This window comes from Canis lupus, chromosome 26 (assembly GCF_048164855.1).
Source record: "Canis lupus baileyi chromosome 26, mCanLup2.hap1, whole genome shotgun sequence".
Taxonomy (NCBI): Eukaryota; Metazoa; Chordata; class Mammalia; order Carnivora; family Canidae; genus Canis; species Canis lupus.
Genome location: NC_132863.1, coordinates 25,594,740 through 25,614,725, shown reverse-complemented (window position 1 = coordinate 25,614,725; position 19,986 = coordinate 25,594,740). Strand labels below are relative to the sequence as shown.

General features: G+C 36.8%; 1 protein-coding gene across 8 annotated transcripts in view; it reads right to left on the bottom strand.

Moving 5' to 3' along the window:
• Nucleotides 1-19,986, bottom strand: part of ITCH (itchy E3 ubiquitin protein ligase) — a 153,224-nt gene that overhangs the window by 70,933 nt on the left and 62,305 nt on the right. For 5 of the 8 annotated variants that reach the window (XM_072800670.1, XM_072800673.1, XM_072800669.1 and 2 more), the window contains 4 exons: nucleotides 18,097-18,238; nucleotides 13,378-13,502; nucleotides 12,216-12,353; nucleotides 1,616-1,661 (listed from right to left, as the gene is read on the bottom strand). In XM_072800670.1, the coding sequence (XP_072656771.1) occupies nucleotides 1,616-1,661; nucleotides 12,216-12,353; nucleotides 13,378-13,502; nucleotides 18,097-18,238 (451 nt within the window). Of the gene's footprint in view, nucleotides 1-1,615; nucleotides 1,662-12,215; nucleotides 12,785-13,377; nucleotides 13,503-18,096; nucleotides 18,239-19,986 lie in introns of all 8 variants that reach the window. The other 3 variants (XM_072800675.1, XM_072800676.1, XM_072800674.1) reach the window with 2 other exon arrangements.

The following is a 19,986-nucleotide window of genomic DNA, read 5'->3' as shown; positions in this document are numbered from 1 at the left end:
AGGATATTTTCCCTTATGTTCTATGATACTGCTTTTATATTCTTCTCTGACCATGACTCTGTGGTTCATCATCTTCCTACTCACTGTTTACTCAGTTTGGGAAAAACAGAGAATCCAGTAGAATTCTGTAACTCTTTAAGATACGTTACTTACTACCTTGAGACTAGGAACATCTCCTTTTCTAAGTTTATCTCCCATTATCAGTGTCTAGGATAACCACTAAACACTTAAACTTTTAAGTCAGGGAATGCCTGGGTGGCTCAGCTGGTTAAGCTGCTGACTCTTGATTCTGGCTCAGGACATGATCTCAGGGTCCTAAAATGAAGCCCTGAATCAGGCTCTGTGTTCAGTAGGGAGTCTGCTTGTCCCTCTCCTCCCCCCGCCCCATGCTTGTGCCCTCTCTCTCTCAAATAAATAAATAGAATCTTTTTTAAAAGGGCGCCTGGGTGGCTCAGTCAGTTAAGCGTCTGCCTTCAGCTCAGATCATGATCCCAGGGTCCTGGTATCAAGTCTTGCATCAGGCTCCCTGCTCAGTGAGGAGTCGGCTTCTCCCTCTTCCTCTGCCCCTCCCTGCTGCTCATACACTCTCTCTAATAAATAAATAAAATCTTAGAAAAAAAAAAAGTGCTGAATCTAGGTTAAGAGCAAACAGCTACTACAAATCTCTGCTCCTTCTAACAAAGGCCCAGAAGACACCACAGCTCATAATGACCTTCCCATATACCCAAAGCTTATGTCCCAGCTTTCCTAGAAAAAATATTTAACAGTCCAGTGATGGCCCTAGGATTCTGAACTCCCTGCTGTTGGAAAAGTGCCAATATAATCACTTTATACAACCTGAAACACTTAAACCACTGAAGAAAGTACTAGCAACATAGGTATCCCTGGCCTAATCCAGAGAATTGCAGTCAGATGAGCTAAGAGTCCTGAAACATTCATAAAGATTTCCTTTCTTACCCTGAGCCCTGAAATTTTTTTCTATATGTATATTTTTTTTTATTTTTTTTTTTTTAATTTATTTATGATAGTCACAGAGAGAGAGAGAGAGAGGCAGAGACACAGGCAGAGGGAGAAGCAGGCTCCATGCACCGGGAGCCTGATGTGGGATTCGATCCCGGGTCTCCAGGATCGCGCCCTGGGCCAAAGGCAGGAGCCAAACCGCTACGCCACCCAGGGATCCCCATATTTTTTTTTTTTTTTAAAGATTTTTTTAAAATTTATTCATGATAGAGAGAGAGAGAGGCAGAGACACAGGCAGAGGGAGAAGCAGGCTCCATGCCAACAGACCGACACGGGACTTGATCCCGGGTCTCCAGGATCATGCCCTGGGTCAAAGGCAGGCGCTGAACCACTGAGCCACACAAGGATCCCCAATATATATATATATTTTAACTAATCTCTACACCCAAGGTGGGGCTAAATCTCAACCCTGAGATCATGAGTCCTATGCTCCACCCACTGAACCAGCCAGGTGCCTCTGAGCCCTGAATTTTTGACATTCATTTATTCTTATAGCAGACTGAACTATTTAGTCAAACTAAAGTTCTGACTTCAATGAATATTCATTCTCCTTTGTCTCTTCTTATATTCTGTGGTAAAACAAGTGAACTCTTACCTTGTTTCATCCTTCGGTCTAGAGCCATCATCATTCTGTGGAACACCTTTAACATGAATAAAATTTACACAGAAAATGAGTTTCAAACTGGTTTTCACCTTCTTCTTAAACATGCAAAGCCTTTTATTAAATCTTGCAGAATATACTATAACTTAAATTTCAACATATTTAAAAGGAAATGTGATAGTCATGTGATTGAAATTAGAAAAGTTTTATGAAAATGCTGTGCAAATGCTTATTATGTTTAAGAAATGTTAATTAGTCGAAGTACTATTTCTTAAATCCTACTTCTGCCTTGTGAAAAATATGCTTGCTTCTTTTTTTTTTTTTTAAGATTTTATTTATTTATTCACTCATGATAGACATAGAGAGAGAGAGAGGAGGCAGAGACATAGAGGGAGAAACAGGCTCCATGCCGGGAGCCCGATGTGGGACTCGATCCTGGGACTCCAGGATCACACCCTGGGCCAAAGGCAGGCACTGAACTGCTGAGCCACCCGGGGATTCCCTGCTTGCTTGATTCTAATTCAAATCTAATACTTCAGCCAACTTTTGTATTCCAAATACCTCAGGAAAAATACTGATCACCAATAGGATGATACATAAAACCGATTCTGTACACAAAAAAGCAGTAACATCTCTCTTATGCACGGGCCTGTCAAACAACTTCAAGAATAGCAAAGGCACCAATTAATCTCAAAGTGGCAAATTAATGCCACAAATTTCACACTTTCTTCAAATTTTATTCATGGGAAATATTCTGAGGATTCAGTAAGGGCTTGTCCACTTTAAAAGCATTAGAGGGTAGGCACAGTGATCACAGCAAAAATAGTAGGAAGAGAAGGAAAAACTATACAATGCAGAAAAACAAGAGCTCAAGTTTAACAGTCTACACCAATTTAAAGAATAGTGCCTAAATACAGTCATAGTTTTCAACAGTGAAATCATTGCTATTATTACTCTTAAGTATAATTAATGGATTAATTCATTTAAAAAATGCTAATCAGGGCAGCGCGGGTGACTCAGCGGTTTGGCACCTGCCTTCGGCCCAGGGCGTCATCCTGAAGACCCAGGATCAAGTCCCGCATCGGGCTCCCTGGACGGAGCCTGCTTCTCCCTCTGCCTGTGTTTCTGCCTCTCTCTCTCTCATGAATAAATAAAATCTTTAAAAAAAAAATGCTAATCACCACTACAACTATACCACCTCAGAAAGGTTGGCACTGTATCATCTTGTCTAAACATGTTACATTAAAAAAAGTAGGGGGCATAAAAGGTACAATATAAAGAAATCTAGTCAATAGCATTTTAATAGTGTTGTATGGTGATATCAAAACAAATTTTTGGAAACAACTAGATTTGATTTCTGGGGTTAGTGGTGGGAACAAAATTTTGTGTAAATAAGAGGGATCATATCAGGAAGATGAAAATATTCTAATCCTAACTTACAGTAATGGCTGGATCACTCAAAATTACTAAAAATCATTAAATTGTAGACTTGCAACGAGTGAATTTTATGAACTATAAAATACATCTATTCAATGAAGCTGTTAAAAATGGTTTTAAAAACATGATACTAAAAAAAAAAAAAAAACATGATACTATGGGGCAGCCCAGGTGGCTCAGCGGTTTAACGCCGCCTTCGGCCCTAAGCATGATCCTGGAGACCCGGGGTCGAGTCCCGCATCAGGCTTCCTGCATGGAGTCTGTTTCTCCCTCTACTTGCTTCTCCCTCTACCTGTGCCTCTGCCACTCTGTTTCTCAAATAAATAAATAAAACCTTTAAAAAACATGATACTATGAAATGCACTTTGGCTGAACAAGGTACATTTCAGTTTTACAAGAATTATTTTTATATAGAATATATTCACCTAAAACAGCTGATAAGACATAAATCAGAAAACAAAATAAAAATATACAGCATAAGTTACTAAAATCAGTCAATTAGTATCCCACTTTTCTCAAAAATTAAGAAAGCCATTTGGGATGGCTTAAATCTACCAATAAGTACCACTTCTAAACTTTTTCATTTATTACAGAGAAGCATAGTATTTAATCACACGGATTCTGAGGTCAGGCTGCCTGGGTCTGTTATTGTAGCTTCATCATGTGCTAACTTCAGGACCTTAGAAAAGTACACCTGATTTTCCTGTGCCTTTTATCTCACATATAAAATAGGGACAAAAAGGACACCTACTTCATAGACTAGTTCTGAAGATTAAGCATAAATATTTAGAACAGTCCCTTGCACATAAGCATTCCATAAATATTAGCTATTATTGTTTCTCAAAAATTAGATTTCATCAGTAAGTACAGACAACGGCCATTTTTTTCAATCTTTTATTTCACTTCAATACACAGGTAAAGCCTTAACTATGAAATGTATAGCATAAATTAAATAGATCTAATCCTGTGCTTCCAGAGAATAGTTTTTTAAAAAGACACAAAATTATCTGACACTTAATAATGAATGTCCAGGAAGGAAACAATGACCATACTTAAAGTCTACATTTTACATATGTATTGTCCTTTTAAAGTATTCCTACTCCAAATTTCCTCAATAAAAAAAGGATCATATTTCTAAATGCACACATTTTACCCACAGGACACTTTGGAAGATCTACAAAGATCTCTTCTATTCAGTGAGCTACTCAAAAGAGTTTTCCTGCCACAAAATAACTAGCTGATAGATGAAGCAATTTCACTCGTTGTTCTATTTCCTGGGTGCCTAGCAATCTCAAAAGCAAAACAAACAAATGAACTGATACTAGAGGAGGAACAGGATGCAGTAAGCAAATATGAAAAATAAAAAAGGGTTATCCTGATGGCTATTATCAGCTCTAGGTGGATCAGCAACAAATGCTCAAGGGGCACATGGGTTGCTCAGTGGTTGAGCATCTGCCTTTGGCTCAAGTCCTGATCCCGGGTCCTGGGATTGAGTCCAGGACTCTTCCTCTGCCTATCTCATGAATAAATAAATAAACTCTTTTTAAAAAGGAGAGAGAGAGAGAAACTAAGGCTTGGAATTCTGTAAGGCAGCTGAAGTGCTGCCAGGTATGCAGCATACCCTGCACTAGCAGAAGCAAAAGAAACTTTTTCTGGGGCAATTAATCCCCAATTTAGGCCCCTAGGATCCCCACAGATTGTGATAAAAAATAAACTGGCAATCAGAGAGTAGCAAATGTGTAAGAAAACAAGCCTCAATGAAGGAGAGACATAAAACATATCCCCAAAGATTTCTGATAATTGGAATTTTTTTATATTGGAATTTTCAAATGGAGATTAAAAAACTGTATCAAAAGAAAATTAACAAGCAAAGAACAAGAAACTATCAAACAAGCACCAGCAATTCCATTCCTAGGAATATATCCAAAAGAAATGAAAACATGTGGAAAAAAAAATGAAAACATGTGCACAAAGAAAACTGTACACAAATATTTATAGCATCATTACTTATGACTCATTAATAGGCAAAAAGTGGAAAAATAAGTCACATGTCCATCAGTAAATGAAAGAAAAACAAATTGTGGCATATACATACAACGGGATATTATTCAGCCACAAAAAAGGAAGTACTGATATATGCTTCAACTTAGATAAACCTCAAAAACAAAATGCTAAGAATCCAGACACAAAAGGTCATGTACTATATGATTCCTTCTTTATGATATACTCAGAATAGGCAAATCAAGAGACAGAAAGCAGATTAGTGGTGACCAGGTGATTGGGAATTGGAGGGATGAGGAGTGATTATAGAACGGACAACAGTTTGTTTTTCTGGATTGATGACAAAGTGTTAAAATTAGAGGTGGTGGATACTATCACTATGAATATACTAAATGCTACTGAATTGTTTATTAAGGTTAATTGTATGTTGTGTAAATTTCACCTCAATTAAAAGAATCACAATTTAAAAATGGCTCATACTTGATGAAACAATAAATGCTGTAAAGCTGAAATTGCACATAGCAATATGTACCAACAACTCCTCAGGGGACACATAAATGTATAAATGCAGAAATATTCAATGACTTTCTTTCATAATGGCAAAAACTGGAAAGAAACCAAGTGTCTTTTGACGTAAAAATGGATAAACTATGGTATATTCCCTTAACAGATTGTCATACAGCAATGGAAATAAGTTACAGATATAGTAATATGGATAAATCTTAAAAGGCAAAATCTATATTCATAGAGCTCAAGAAAAAGGACAAGTAATACACTGTTTAGGGATATGCATATTTATTAAAAATAATTTTTTTAGGGATACCTGGCTGGCTCAGTTGGTAGAACATTCGACTCCTGATCTCAGGGTTGTAAGTCTGAGCCTCACATGGGTGTAGAGATTACTTAAAAATAATAAATCTTGGGGATCCCTCTGTGGCTCAGCGGTTTAGTGCCTGCCATTGGCTCAGGGTGTGATCCTGGGGTCCCGGGACTGAGTCCCACATCGGGCTCCCTGCATGGAGCCTGCTTCTCTGCCTGTGTCGCTGCCTTTCTCTCTGTCTCTCAAAAATGAATGAATCAATCAATCAATCAATCAATCTTTTAAGGGCAGCCCTGGTGGCTCAGCAGTTTAGTGCCGCCTTCAGCCCAGGGCCTGATCCTGGAAACCTGGGATCAAGTCCCATGTCGGGCTCCCTGCATGGAGCCTGCTTCTCCCTCTGCCTGTGTCTCTGCCTCTCTCTCTCTCTGGAATAAATAAACTATTTAATAATAATAATAATAATAATAATAATAATAATAAATCCTTAAGAAAACTTAAGCAAGGAAATAATAAATTCAAAATTCGCGTAGTGATTATCTGTAAGGGAAAGATAACGAATGCTATATGGAGGAAAATACATAGGTGCAATGATATTGTTAATGTGCTAATTTCTAAGCTGTGTGGTAGTTCATGCATGAGTAATTCTATTATTCTGGTTTATATATTACATATATTAAATATAAGAATATGTTATATATGATATGTTTTATATAATAATGTAATATGAGATTATAAAAAGTGCTTTGTAAATTATAAAAATGGACAAAAAATACAGCAAAATCTTACTCTAATCCAACAATGACCATATTATAGCCTTAATACTTGGACTTTTTTGTTTTTCAGGGTTCCAAATATTTTATTATAGGAAAAGAAGAATGACATCTTTTTTAGCTTTATTTATTTTAAATATTTATTAAGCATCTATTTGTGTCAGTCCTGATCTAAACACAGGGAAATAAAAACAATCCCTATCCTCATGGAGCTCATATTAAACTAAATATATTAACATTATATATAATGTAAAATATAATAGAAGACAGAAATAGGATGTAAAATAGAAATTTTCTATGAAGAAAACTGAATCAGGACTTGATGAGAGGGCTGCCGAAACATTAGACAGATGGCCAGAAAAGACTTCGCAGAGAGGGTAATGTCTAAGTAAATCCTAAAGTGAATCACAGGGAATACTGAAAGAAGGGAGGGAGCTCAAGCTGACAGAAGGAAACTGTAATGGTCTTAAAGCAGCCATGTTCCTGGAGTGTTCAAGAACCACAAGGAGAGTAATGTCACTCAAAAAAACTGCATGAAAGAATTAGAAGAGATGAGGCCATCAAAGTAGAAGAGTTTTGGAGATGGGGCCACACAGGCCTTGTAGGCTCTTAAGGTGCTACAGAAAATCACTAGGAGCTTGGAGCAGGCATCTGACAAGGTCTGTCTCGTGTTTTCACAAAACTACTCTGGCTGTATGCTTTTATAGAAGAAAAAAAAAAGGGAAGAGAGGAGAGCAGTGGACATCACTCTCCAGCCTTCTCTTCCTGCTCTGTGCCCCACAGAGGGAAACCTGCAAGGAATATATTAACCACTAATTGGCTTCTTTGGCTCTGGCTTGCACTGGGTTCATCTAATGAGACACTCACGGGGGAGACTGGGAGGAGAGTAAGATTTATCTCTTTATTATCCTCTTCTGCTGATTCAATATTTGGATTTTTTTTTTTTTACAAATTTATTTATTTATTCATGAGAGAGAGAGAGAGAGAGAGAGAGAGAGAGGGGGGCAGAGAACAGGCAGAGACAGAAGCAGGCTCCATGCAGGGAGCCTGATGCGGAACTTGATCCCAGGTCTCCGGGATCACGCCCTGGGCTGAAGGTGGCGCTAAACCACTGAGCCACCCAGGCTTCCCTCAATACTTGGATTTTAAAGTTAAACTAGTGGAAAGTTTTCTTGGCTTTTTGAGGAAAGTAAACTTTCTGAGCATACATCGAAAAGCACTCAAAGATAAGTCAAATAAGTTTCTCTCCATGAAATACTTAGCAGGTACCCAAACCCCACTGAGATCTAGTAATTTCAAATAGTAAAGCAAAACAATTTAAGCTAGTTTGTTAGCATTTATTATACTGGTAAAAAACATAGAAGATATATTGATATAAAAATAGCTATTTACATTAAAATTTTAAAAACCCACAAAACTGAGAATCTAATGCAAGAAAGTGAGATAAAGTCAAAATGGAATGAAACCAAATGAAATGTGCCAAAAAGCCATCCCTAAAATAACTTTAAATACACCAAGAGTATACACAGTAAAGATAAAAATCTTACAAGAGTATGTTTCTATTTTATAATCATGAATTTAAGTAAAACAGATTTTTATTTGTCTTTAGGAAAAATAATGTCTTTGACAGTAAAACTTTTCAGTGGTGTATGTGGGAAGACAGGTGTTAAACTAATAATCCACCACCACCAGCAGCCTAAGAGGTAAAAATAGATGAATGGGCAGTTCCTGCAGATATGAACAACTGCCTACACTCAATTTAAGTTAATTTAGATCTGAGTGCTAAAACAATTAAGTCTAACTAAATAAAGGATTCTTCCAGAGGTTCATAAAAGCCTATTAACTGCACTTGGGTAGAGGAAAACACCAGAGCAAACTATGAAGTTATTTTCTAAACCAGAGAAATAAGAAAAAATATCAAATAAAATATGACAACTACAACTAAAACTTATTTACATATTAAACTTGTTCTCCAAGCCAGAGGTGGGGTTGGGAAGGTAGGGTGGGGATATAAAGCTCTATAATTTTCAAATGAAGCTTGAAGATAAGTGGGAAGAAAAAACAAACATGCTGGGTAAATTTTACTTCACTTGAAAAATGTTTACTTATATAACTGCCATTTTTAGAAAATTTATCCACCAAGGGTGCCTAGGTAGCATAGCTGGTTAAGCATCCAACTCTTGGTTTTGGCTTAGGTTGTGATCTCAGGGTCATGAGATGGGGCTCCGAGATTGGTGCAGAGTCTGCTTGAGACTTTCTCTCCCTCTGCCCCTTCCCTGCCAAATTAAAAAAAAAAAAAAAAATCTTTCTAAAAATCTGAAATTTAAAAAAGAAAAAAAATATTTATCCAGAAAAGAAATGAACCAAAAATTTCTAAGTACCCAAAAAGATAATACTGTCTTACCAGGAAAACCAGCCTTCACAGCATATCTAAATAATCTAAATACATAGCAAGTTATTATTTGGTGACTTTTTTTTTTTTAAGATTTTATTTATTTATTCATGAGAGACACACAGAATGAGGCTGAGACATAGGCAGAGGGAGAAGGCTCCATGCAGGGAGCCTGATGCGGGACTCGATCCCAGGACCCCAGGATCACAATCTGAGCCAAAGACAGATGCTCAACCACTGAGCCACCTACGTGTCCTTATTTGGTGACTTTTGATACTAAAATTCAGACAGTGATTTCTTTTTATAATATTATTTAAAAATTAACCGAAAGAATTTACATCTATAAGAACAAATTCTTCTAAGAACCATTTTATGTGATCTTCCACAAAAAAACTTCTAACTAGGGCTCCTGGCTGGCTCAGTCAGTAAAGCATAAGACTCTTGTTCTCAGGGTTGTAAGTTCAAGCCCCATTCTGGGTGCAGAGATTACTTAAAATAAAATCTTTCTTTAAAAAAACATTAAAAAAAAAAAAAACAACTAACATTCTCAGGGGAAAAAAAGATAATCTAAAAATCTTTTTAAAAAAATAAAAAAATAAAAATAAAAATAAAAAAAATCTTTTAACAGTAGAAAATTATTAGAATACAAAAGCAATCTCCCTCATCCCCCCAGTTCTTACCAAACAATTGCAGGTGCTAGAAATTCTATTTTAGCGCTAAGCTCTAATTTTTATTTCTAGCTTGTAGTTAAAGTTACAGAGGTGGAACCAAAGAACAATAAAAGTATAGTTCCCAACAAACATGCTTATGAACTGAATTTGATTTTGATTGCTTACGACTCATCATTTGATTCAAAGTTTCTAGATTTTCTCATGTGAAACCAATAATGCATTAGGAAGAATAGGAAACATCAATGGATATCTGTGTTTTAGTCGTGACTCCGCATCATACTAGTTGGTGTGATATTGGGCTTACTATTTAAATCATCAGAACCTCATTTTCCTTATATGCAAAACACAGGTTAGGCCTTACAAAGCTATGATGATTGGGGTGCCTGGGTGGCTCAGTGGTTGAGCATCAGCCTTTGGCTCAGGTCGTGATTCTGGGGTCCTGGGACTGCGTTCCACATCAGGCTCTCTGTTAGGGAGCCTGCTTCTCCCTCTAACTATGTCTCTGCCTCTCTCTGTGTGTCGCTCATGAATAAATAAATAAAATCTTAGGGAAAAAAAAAGTTATGATGGTTAAATGAGTGTATATGTAAACACATCAACATAGTGGTTGGCACATGGCAAGCATCCAAAAAATGGCAGCTATTTGGCAACTCCAATCTTAAAATCCATTGTGACTTTCCAACTGAAAATCTCTCTTTACTTCAAATTATCAGGTTAAATTCTATCAATTATTTTCCTATCTGAGTAAAAAATTGGTGACATACAAATGTTCACTTTTGTGGGCGATAAAGTCATAAACATGAATATGCAGCTAAGATTTTACTCTGAAACAGAAGACTGATATGCTTTGTTAATTATTAAACATTCTGTATTAGTAATAATTTCAACTTGTAGGGGATAAAAAAAAACCTGGGAAGCTATAAATAGTGAGTTAAAAGCAATTTAACAATAAAATTTAACTTGTATATTATCTTTCAGAATTATAATGTATAAAAACTTTGACTATTTAGAGTTCCTGTGAATGGTAGTCAATGAAAATGAACTTGTCAACTCTGAAGCAGTATAGTATAACCATTTCAGAAATTTCTCTCCACCTCCATTAACCTCAAAGAACCAATCTAAAAAATACCACCGGGACCATCTTGAAGGTCTGCTATTAAAAAAAGGTATTAAGTTGGGATGCCTGGGTGGCTCAGGAGTTGAGCATCTGCCTTCAGCTCAGGACGTGATCCCATGGTCCCGGGATCGAGTCCCACATCAGGCTCCCTGCGTGGAGCCTGCTTCTCCCTCTGCGTATGTCTCTGCCTGCTTCTCTCTGTGTCTCTCTCATGAATAAATAAATAAAAATAAAATCTTAAAAAGAAATTAAAAAGGTATTAAGTTAAAAGTAGAAAGTCTTCCAAAGCAGAAACAGAAAAATAACAGCACTTGACAAGTGCAAAATGTTTCATAATATAATTTCTAAGTACACAAAAAGAACTTTGTCAGACTAATCAAGGAAACCATTAATCTGCTGTCTTGAGGCCTCTAAAATCTACATTTCAAAGTGAAAATACACTTAGCACATTAGTAAGTAATGGAATTATCTAAAAGGAATCCACTAAGAAGTTTTAAGCATACTAGCTACCTAGGCACTAATTCAGGTGCCAAACTTCTTTCAATTACAGTTCATATTTGTTATTCCCTTTAGCAAAAACCAATCATAAATTGTAAGATATATTGGCATACATATAATGATTGATTTTGTCATTATTGTAACACCAAGACACCTTCGTAAATGTAGCCTACAGAAATGGCAAAGGAATGGCAAATGGACTTCAGCCTGTATTGGCAGTCTGGTACAGTATTAAGCAGGATTACCAAAGTACTAAGAAGGAAAAAATTTAAAAATTAAAATAAATTTTAAAAAAACAACAAAGTGGGATCCCTAGGTGGCGCAGCGGTTTGGCGCCTGCCTTCGGCCTAGGGTGCGATCCTGGAGACCCGGGATCGAATCCCACATCGGGCTCCCGGTGCATGGAGCCTGCTTCTCCCTCTGCCTGTGTCTCTGCCTCTCTCTCTCTCTCTCTCTGTGACTATCATAAATAAATAAAAATTAAAAAAAAAAAAAAAAAAAACAACAAAGTACTAAGAAGGATTTCAAGCCAAATTTAAACTAAACCAGATACTGCTACAGGCAAACTGTGTCTGCCACTGGCACTGGAAGGGTGTGGCATCAGAAGTAATATTAACTGTCATCATTAGCCTACAAAATAAATACTTTATAAATCAATTCATTACACAGTTAACGGTGATTCAATTTTCATGGGCTAGCTTTTCAACCTATAGAAAAATGTTTTATTCACATAAACAATGCACTAAAAGTTTTTTAAAAATTAATGTCTCTTTTTAAAATGGAAATAATTTCTTTAAGGTGGAAAAGAATAGCAATAGTTACATACAGCATTCTATGGTGGCTACTGTAAGAATCATTAAAGAGCCTATAGAAAAAGTAATTACTTACTTTCTGAACATGTAGTTTCACCATTGGTAACAACTTCAGACTCTAACTGCAGCCCATCAAGACAGACAGACAAGTCTCCTATTGTCTCTGTTGGCTCTTTGTCACCTACAAGCTGTAAAGTCACAACTACTTCCTCAACTGTAAGAGAATATAATTCCAGAACAAAATGGTCACTTTTAAGTCATCTTAACTGTTAAAAATAATGTCGGAAAACTTAACATTTTTGTGTTTATAAATTGTTTTTAGTATACTTCACTGAGGTTTCAGGCCTTTTGACACAAAACATTTAAAAATAGATCAAAATTTGCTAATGCTTAATATCTGTAATGTAAAATACTAAACAGCTCAACCATCTCATTTGTTATATTCATCCCATCCTTGCATAAAATAAGCCAGCAGGATTATTTAGCAATATATGCCTGAATTTTATTGCATAAAAACATATAACTTAAGAATGAATCATATCTTGGGGTGCCTGAGTTGTTCAGTCGGTTAAGTGTCCAACTCTTGATCTCAGCTCAGGTCTTAAGCTCAGGGTCATGATGGTTTCCACAGTGGTGTGGAACCTACTTTAAAAAAAAAAAAAAAGAAAAAAAAGAAAGAAAGAAAGGATTATATCTCTTAAATGAGATTTAAGAAATATGTTTTAAAAAAATTAAGAAATATGTTTGAGAGAGTCAACAGGTGGGAAAATACCTGTTTTAAAATCATGATTATACTAATCAAAACAAGCATGTATCAAGTTTTTCTATATTTTATATATACACACAAATAAAACCACAGCCTTTTAAAATTAGGAAATTTTAAAAATAAGCATTTGAGAAGAAAATCTGCCAAAATATTAACCACATTTGTCTCTGAAATGAGATTAATTTTCCCTTCACCTCTGCTCTATATTTTTTAGTTTTCCAAAATTAAGTATATAGTATTCTAATAAGTATCTATTTACTAAATTTATTTAAAATATTGGGTCAAAAATGAATTTGCTAAACCAAGATTACTCAGAATGCTTTAAATAAATAGTTCAAGATTTTTCTCGTTAATATTATAACCAAATAAACTCAAAAACAAATAGTGAACAGTCATTCTGCATCTTTTACACATGAATTTCATACAGAAAAACAAACAGCCTAGCGCAATTTCTTTACTTTTACATACATACGTTTCATGTTGTTTGACTTTAAGGTTTCAAAGATATCTAATGCAGCAGTTCCCAACAAAACATCAGATTTCAGTGTCTGGTGACTCCACACACGAAAATGTAATTTACTCACAGGGGTGACGATACTAAAAGTGAAGAAAGGTAAAAAAAATACGTATTATTTTCATTAAAATACCACAATGGAATCTTAAGTAAATTACAATTAAATTTTAATGACTAAAATCTTTTAACTGTAGCCCTTACAGTTTACTCTACAACCAATATTGCCCATTTTCTATAATCTTATGGAAAATACCTAAATGCAGGATGCCTGGGTGGCTCAGTGGTTGAGTTCTGCCTTCAGCTCAGGGGGTGATCCTGGAATCCCAGGATCCAGTCCCAATATCGGGCTTCCTGCATGGAGCCTACTTCTCCTCCCTCTGCCTATGTCTCTGCCTCTCTCTGTGTCTCTTGTGAATAAATAAATAAAATCTTAAAAAAAAAAATCTAAATGCTACACAATCGCATGGTCATTTTCATTTGTATTTGAACTACAAGGGCAACTTCATGCATGTATCATCAATAAGAGTAGAACTGCTAATCGTGCTACAAACTGTTAGAAATCTAGTTTTACTTTAGTAATATAAAAAAGTTAATTTATAAATTAAATCCTTACTTTAGGTCAGGTAGTATGGTGAGCCTAAGGTTATATGATTTCATTTTCACAGCAACCCTAAGAAATGGAAATTACCACTCCCATCCTCAGATACAGAAACTGCTATTCAAAGAAGTTAAGGAAATGGCCCAGCATCGCAATCAGCTATATGATTTGAGGATTGTATTAGATACCCTAAGTTTCACACTGCTAGAAGTAAAGCGTCCGCAATAATTGTCAAATACAGACTCACTCAGACCTTGCCAAATGCCAATAAAGAATACTATCTAAAAGCGCCTGGGTGGCTCAGTGGTTTGGCGCCACCTTCAGCCCAGGGCCTGATCCTGGAGACCCAGGATCGAGTCCCACATGGGGCTCCCTGCATGGAGCCTGCTTCTCTCTACTTCTGTCTCTGCCTCTCTGTGTCTGTCATGTATAAATAAAATCTAAAAACAAATAAAAAAATAAAAAAATAAAAGCACCTGGGTGACTCAGTTGTTTAAGTGTTCCCATTCTTGATTTCATCAGCTCAGGTCATGATCTCAGGGTTATGACACTGAGCCACATGTTAGGCTCCACACTCGTGTCAAGATTCTCTTTCTCCCTCTCTCTCTTGCCCCTCTCTCCCCCAATTTTCTCTCCCTCTCTAAAACAAAAAAACAAAAACCAAACAACAACAAAAAACTATCTGTAATGATAATTTCCAAAGCAAATTTTGGGAAATTTGAATTTGCAATAAACTGTATACAAAGTATTTCAGAGACATCAATTAGAAAAATAGGAATACTATATTTTCTGCCATAGTACCACTCAATGCTATAAAGAAAAATTCTAGAAAAACTTGAATTTCTCTATATCTCGTTCTAAAAGGTGATCAAATTTGGGGAATAAACTCTTTCTCAGAAGTCTACCTATGCCTATTCCTCTCATCATCACATTTCTACCATCATTTTAAGTTTAAACAAACTAAAAAAATTTTATCTTAACACTGCCTCTTCTTCCGAGGGGTGGGGAAGGACAAGGTATTCTTTCTCTTTAAAATTCTGAGATGTTGGGATCCCTGGGTGGCGCAGCGGTTTGGCGCCTGCCTTTGGCCCAGGGCACGATCCTGGAGACCCGGGATCGAATCCCACGTCGGGCTCCCGGTGCATGGAGCCTGCTTCTCCCTCTGCCTATGTCTCTGCCTCTCTCTCTCTCTCTCTGTGACTATCATAAATAAATTTTAAAAAAAATTTAAAAAAAATTCTGAGATGTTATGTTCAGGAGAACATACTGTACATATCAAGAAAACATTTCTTTTTCTATTACTCATTTGAGAAATCATAATGGGGACAGAATAAAAGAAATTATTACTTTTACTTTGAGAGAGGATAAAGCATACTGTCAAAGATAATCTTTTCTGAATTATTTCAATTCTAGAGAAAATGTCTGCAATGGAAGTCATGTTAAAATTGCAGACCAATCTGTTGCAACTTAAAAATTCAGAACTTGGGACGGCTGGGTGGCTCAGCAGTTGAGCATCTGCCTTCAGTTCAGGGCGTGATCCCAGATCCAGGGATCGAGTCCTGCATCAGGCTCCCATAAGGAGCCTGCTTCTCCCTCTGTCTGTCTGTTTCTCTCTCTCATGTCTCTCGTGAATAAATAAATAAAATCTTTTTTAAAAATTCAAAACTTGAGCTATGTATTCCCCCAAACATCTGGGCTCAACAACAGCACTATAAGAGACGACAAAGAGAGTTTCTTTTTTCTTGACTTTTAAATCACTAAGGAATTAGGGACACCAGGCTGGCTCAGGGTTGAGCATCTGCCTTTGACTCAAGGTGTGATCCCAGAGTCCCGGATCGAGTACCACGTTGGGCTACCCAGAGGGAGCCTGCTTCTCCCTGTGCCTATGTCTTTGCATCTCTCATGAATGGATGAATAAAAATCTTTCAATTTATCTTTCTTTCTTTCTCTTTGTTTCTTTATAAATAGCTAAGGAGTTCATATCATTATCAGCTTAAGAGCCTCAAAGTATACATCTAGTGAACACAGCTAGCAGCTGGGAGAAACTAGATGAATATTCAGTCAATACTCAGTATTAATACTCAGTCAATTCTGCTGAACATCTCTAGTCATTATGGAGGTCATGAACTTTTATAGACTTCATTTGCTTTTCAAAAAAACTTTTATTCATATAATTTGAAATTTAGATACAATCTCTAACAGATCACAAAAAATACTGTAAGAAACTTTGTTGAAATAAATACAGATGAAAAACATTAGAATGATACTTATTTTTACTCATTTGCTCAAAATCATCATCAAGTACATCAAGATACCCTAGAAATCCAAAATTCATGTTAAAGAACAATTTAGGTATATCCAGATTATTTTGTCATTCATTAGGAATAAGTAACTATACACATATGCATGTACTGTGTGAAAAGAATATAGTTTCAAATATCTCATCTCATTTATAAATAAAACTTTTCTTTAGTCACTGGTTTATTTCTCTAAGGAAAAAAAATGCAAGAATTCCAAATGTTAGGTAATAAAAATAATCCCTGTGTATTTTATATGGTAACAACCAGTTATATTTTGAACTACATTTTAATATAGTTGGTCCCTTCATTAAATATGTTATATTGTTTTGAAATCCACTTGTTGGGACGCCTGGGAGGCTCAGCAGTTGAGCGTCTGCCTTCAGTTCAGGGCGTGATCCTGGGATCCTAGGATCAAGTCCCACACGGGGCTCTCTGCATGAAGCCTGCTTCTCCCTCTATGTCTCTGCTTCTCTATCTCTCCGTGTCTCTCATGAATAAATAAAAAAAAATCTTAAAAAGAAAATGAAATCCACTTGTTGATAAATCATGTTTTCTTCCATTTTAGTAAAAATGTTAAAATTAATCTATAATTCTCTTCAGTGAGTGTTCAGTATGAATATGTGGGGCTTTGTCAGTAAGTGTTAAAAACTGAGCGATCTGCTACTTCTATGAATTCATTCTACAGATAAAAACACCAACATACTGACACAGGCATGTGGATGTATACTGCAATGATGTATAATAACACAACGTTAGAAACCAAGTGATCAGGGAACTAGTAAAATAAATGATAACTCATTCTTATTAAGGAATATTATGCAACTACATGAGGTATGTTAGATCTATATATATGCAGAGATAACCATGCTATGTACAGTATAAAAACAGAGTTATAGAATAAAGTGTCTGTTTTTTAAAAGGAATAAAAGCCTTTGTGTAGGTTCTATGTGGGCATTGGAATTAAAAACACAAAAACAAAACTATTTTTAAAAATTAAACTAAAAAAATTAAGTGAGGGCAGCACAGGGGGTGCTCAGCGGTTTGGCGCTGCCTTCAGCCCGGGGCGTGATCATGGAGACCGGGATCAATTCCTGCGTCGGGCTCCCTGGATGGAGCCTGCTTCTCCCTCTGCCTGTGTCTCTGCCTCTCTCTCTGTGTCTCTCATGAATGGATGAATGAATGAATGAATGAATGAATAAAATCTTTTTAAAAAATAAATAAATAAAGTGAGCTACTCATAGCTCTGTACTTAAATGCTAATTTAAGGAAATAGCTGCTAAGACTCTTTCTAGGCCCATGACAATGGGCTCTCCAGATACTGTTCAGTAGCAATAATGATACCATCATCAACTAAACTAGAGAAGATAAAGGAGAGACTGGAAAAACAAGTATCAGGATCTCTGGGTGGCTCAGCGGTTTGGTGCCTGCCTTTGGCCCAGGGCGCGATCCTGGAGTCCCGGGATCGAGTCCCACATCAGGCTCCCAGCATGGAGCCTGCTTCTCCCTCTGCCTGTGTCTCTGCCTGTGTGTGTGTGTGTGTGTGTGTGTGTGTGTGTCTATCATAAATAAATAAATCTTAAAAAAAAAAAGAAAAAGAAAAACAAGTATTTAAAGAGAAACAAAAAGGGGACTAAAGAAAGGAGTCCTAGAATAGGGGTAGAAAAAAAAAAACACATGAAAGAGGAGGAGGAGCAAAGAAAACAAGTGAAAAATTTTCAAAGCTTCATTTCTATTCACCTACTAAACTAAATATACTATAGAAAATATATTCAAACCTACACTGTAAGGGGTTGCTTCCATTTGGGACTGTTCGTATTGTTGCATTTTTCTGTCTTCTTTGACTGTCCATCTACTGTGACTTCCACATAAGGGCTTGGTCCAAACCAATTCTTTTTATTTTCTTTAAGTTTTGCTGAAATGACTAGGCAAAAGAAAAGGTAAAAATATTTAAATATTCAAGATGTTCATCCTTCAAATCAATTTAATTTCATAAAGGTTACACAGAACAGTATTACTTTCACTTAGAGGGGCAGTTTTCCTTTAAAAATATTTACTAATTTTATTCACTCATGACCTTTCTATTTCCTCCCATCCTAGTAAATAAACACAGTAATTCCTCCGTATCATCCACCCAAATTACTATTAATAGACCCCCAACATCAGTATCAAATAGTCTCAGAACTCTAATGTCAATCATAAAGCACATCAACAAGTATCTGAATGCCTACGATGTATCAGATATTGCTCTAAACTGTAAACAGGGCAGCCCGGATGGCTCAGCGGTTTAGCGCCTGCCTTCAGCCCAGGGCCTGATCCTGGAGACCGGGGATCGAGTCCCACGTCGGGCTCCGTGCATGGAGCCTGCTTCTCCCTCTGCCTGTGTCTCTGCCTCTCTCTCTCTGTCTCTCATGAATAAATAAATAAAATCTTTAAAAAATAAATTAAAATAAAAAAATAAACTGTAAACAGAGGGATGCCTGGGTGGCTCAGCGGTTAAGCGTTTGCCTTCGGTTCAGGGCATGATCCGGAGTCCCGGTATCAAGCCCTGCATTGGGCTTCCCGCATGGAGCCTGCTTCTCCCTCTGCCTGTGTCTCTGCCTCTCTCTGTGTCTCTCATGAATAAATAAAACCTTTAAAAAAATAAGCTGTTGGGAATCCCTGGTGGCTCAGCAGTTAAGCACCTGCCTTTGGCCCAGGGCGTGATCCTGGAGTTCGGGATCAAGTCCCACGTCGGGCTCCCTGCATGGAGCCTGCTTCTCCCTCTGCCTGTGTCTCTACCTCTCTCTCTCTCTCTCTCTCTCTCTCATGAATAAATAAAATCTTTTTAAAAGAATAAAACTTAAAAAATAAACTGTAAATAAAATAGTTTACAGTCTAGAAAAGACTGGTTCTCAGGGAGATAATATCCTAAAGTCCTTGTGCTGAAAAACAGGCTAATAAGGCAGAATATGATTTGGTAGTAAAAAAGGCCTCTGAGGAAGTACTTTTAAAACCTTTTATTCAAGATTTTATTTATTCATTCATGAGAGATACGGAGAGAGAGACAGAGACACAGGCAGAGGGAGAAGCAGGTTCCCCATGGGGAGCCCAATGCGGGACTCAATCCCAGGACCCAGGATCATGCCCTGAGCCAAAGGCAGCTGCTCAACCAATGAACCATCCAGGTGCCCCTGAGGAAGCACTTTTAAGCAAACTTCTAAATAACAAGGAGCAACCAGGAGAAGATTGAAGTGAGAAGAAAGCAATGCAGAGAGAAGCAAAAAAGCTGGCATATCTGAGGAAAATATAGCTGCAACAGGGAAGTACTGTAAATGAGGTGAGATCTCATTTAGCTTTGTAAGCCCAGATAAGCAACTTTGATTTTATTCTAAGCATGCTGGAAAGCCATCAGAGGAAAAGAGTTATAAAGTAGGATTATTTTTAGCACCTCATATATCTCATATTAACAAGAACTTTTTACAAAGTGCATCTTAAGATAACTGACATCTTCACCTGTAAGTTACCTTTGCCAAAAAATAACCTTATGCAAGCCCTTTGGAAGGTGTAACAAGTAGATTCGAATTTAGCAGAGCATCTCATACTTCCCACAAGTGAGAACTCATTGCTCCCCTATAAATGAGATGACCACAGTCATGGAAATATTCTACCACCTGGGTATCTATTCCAGTA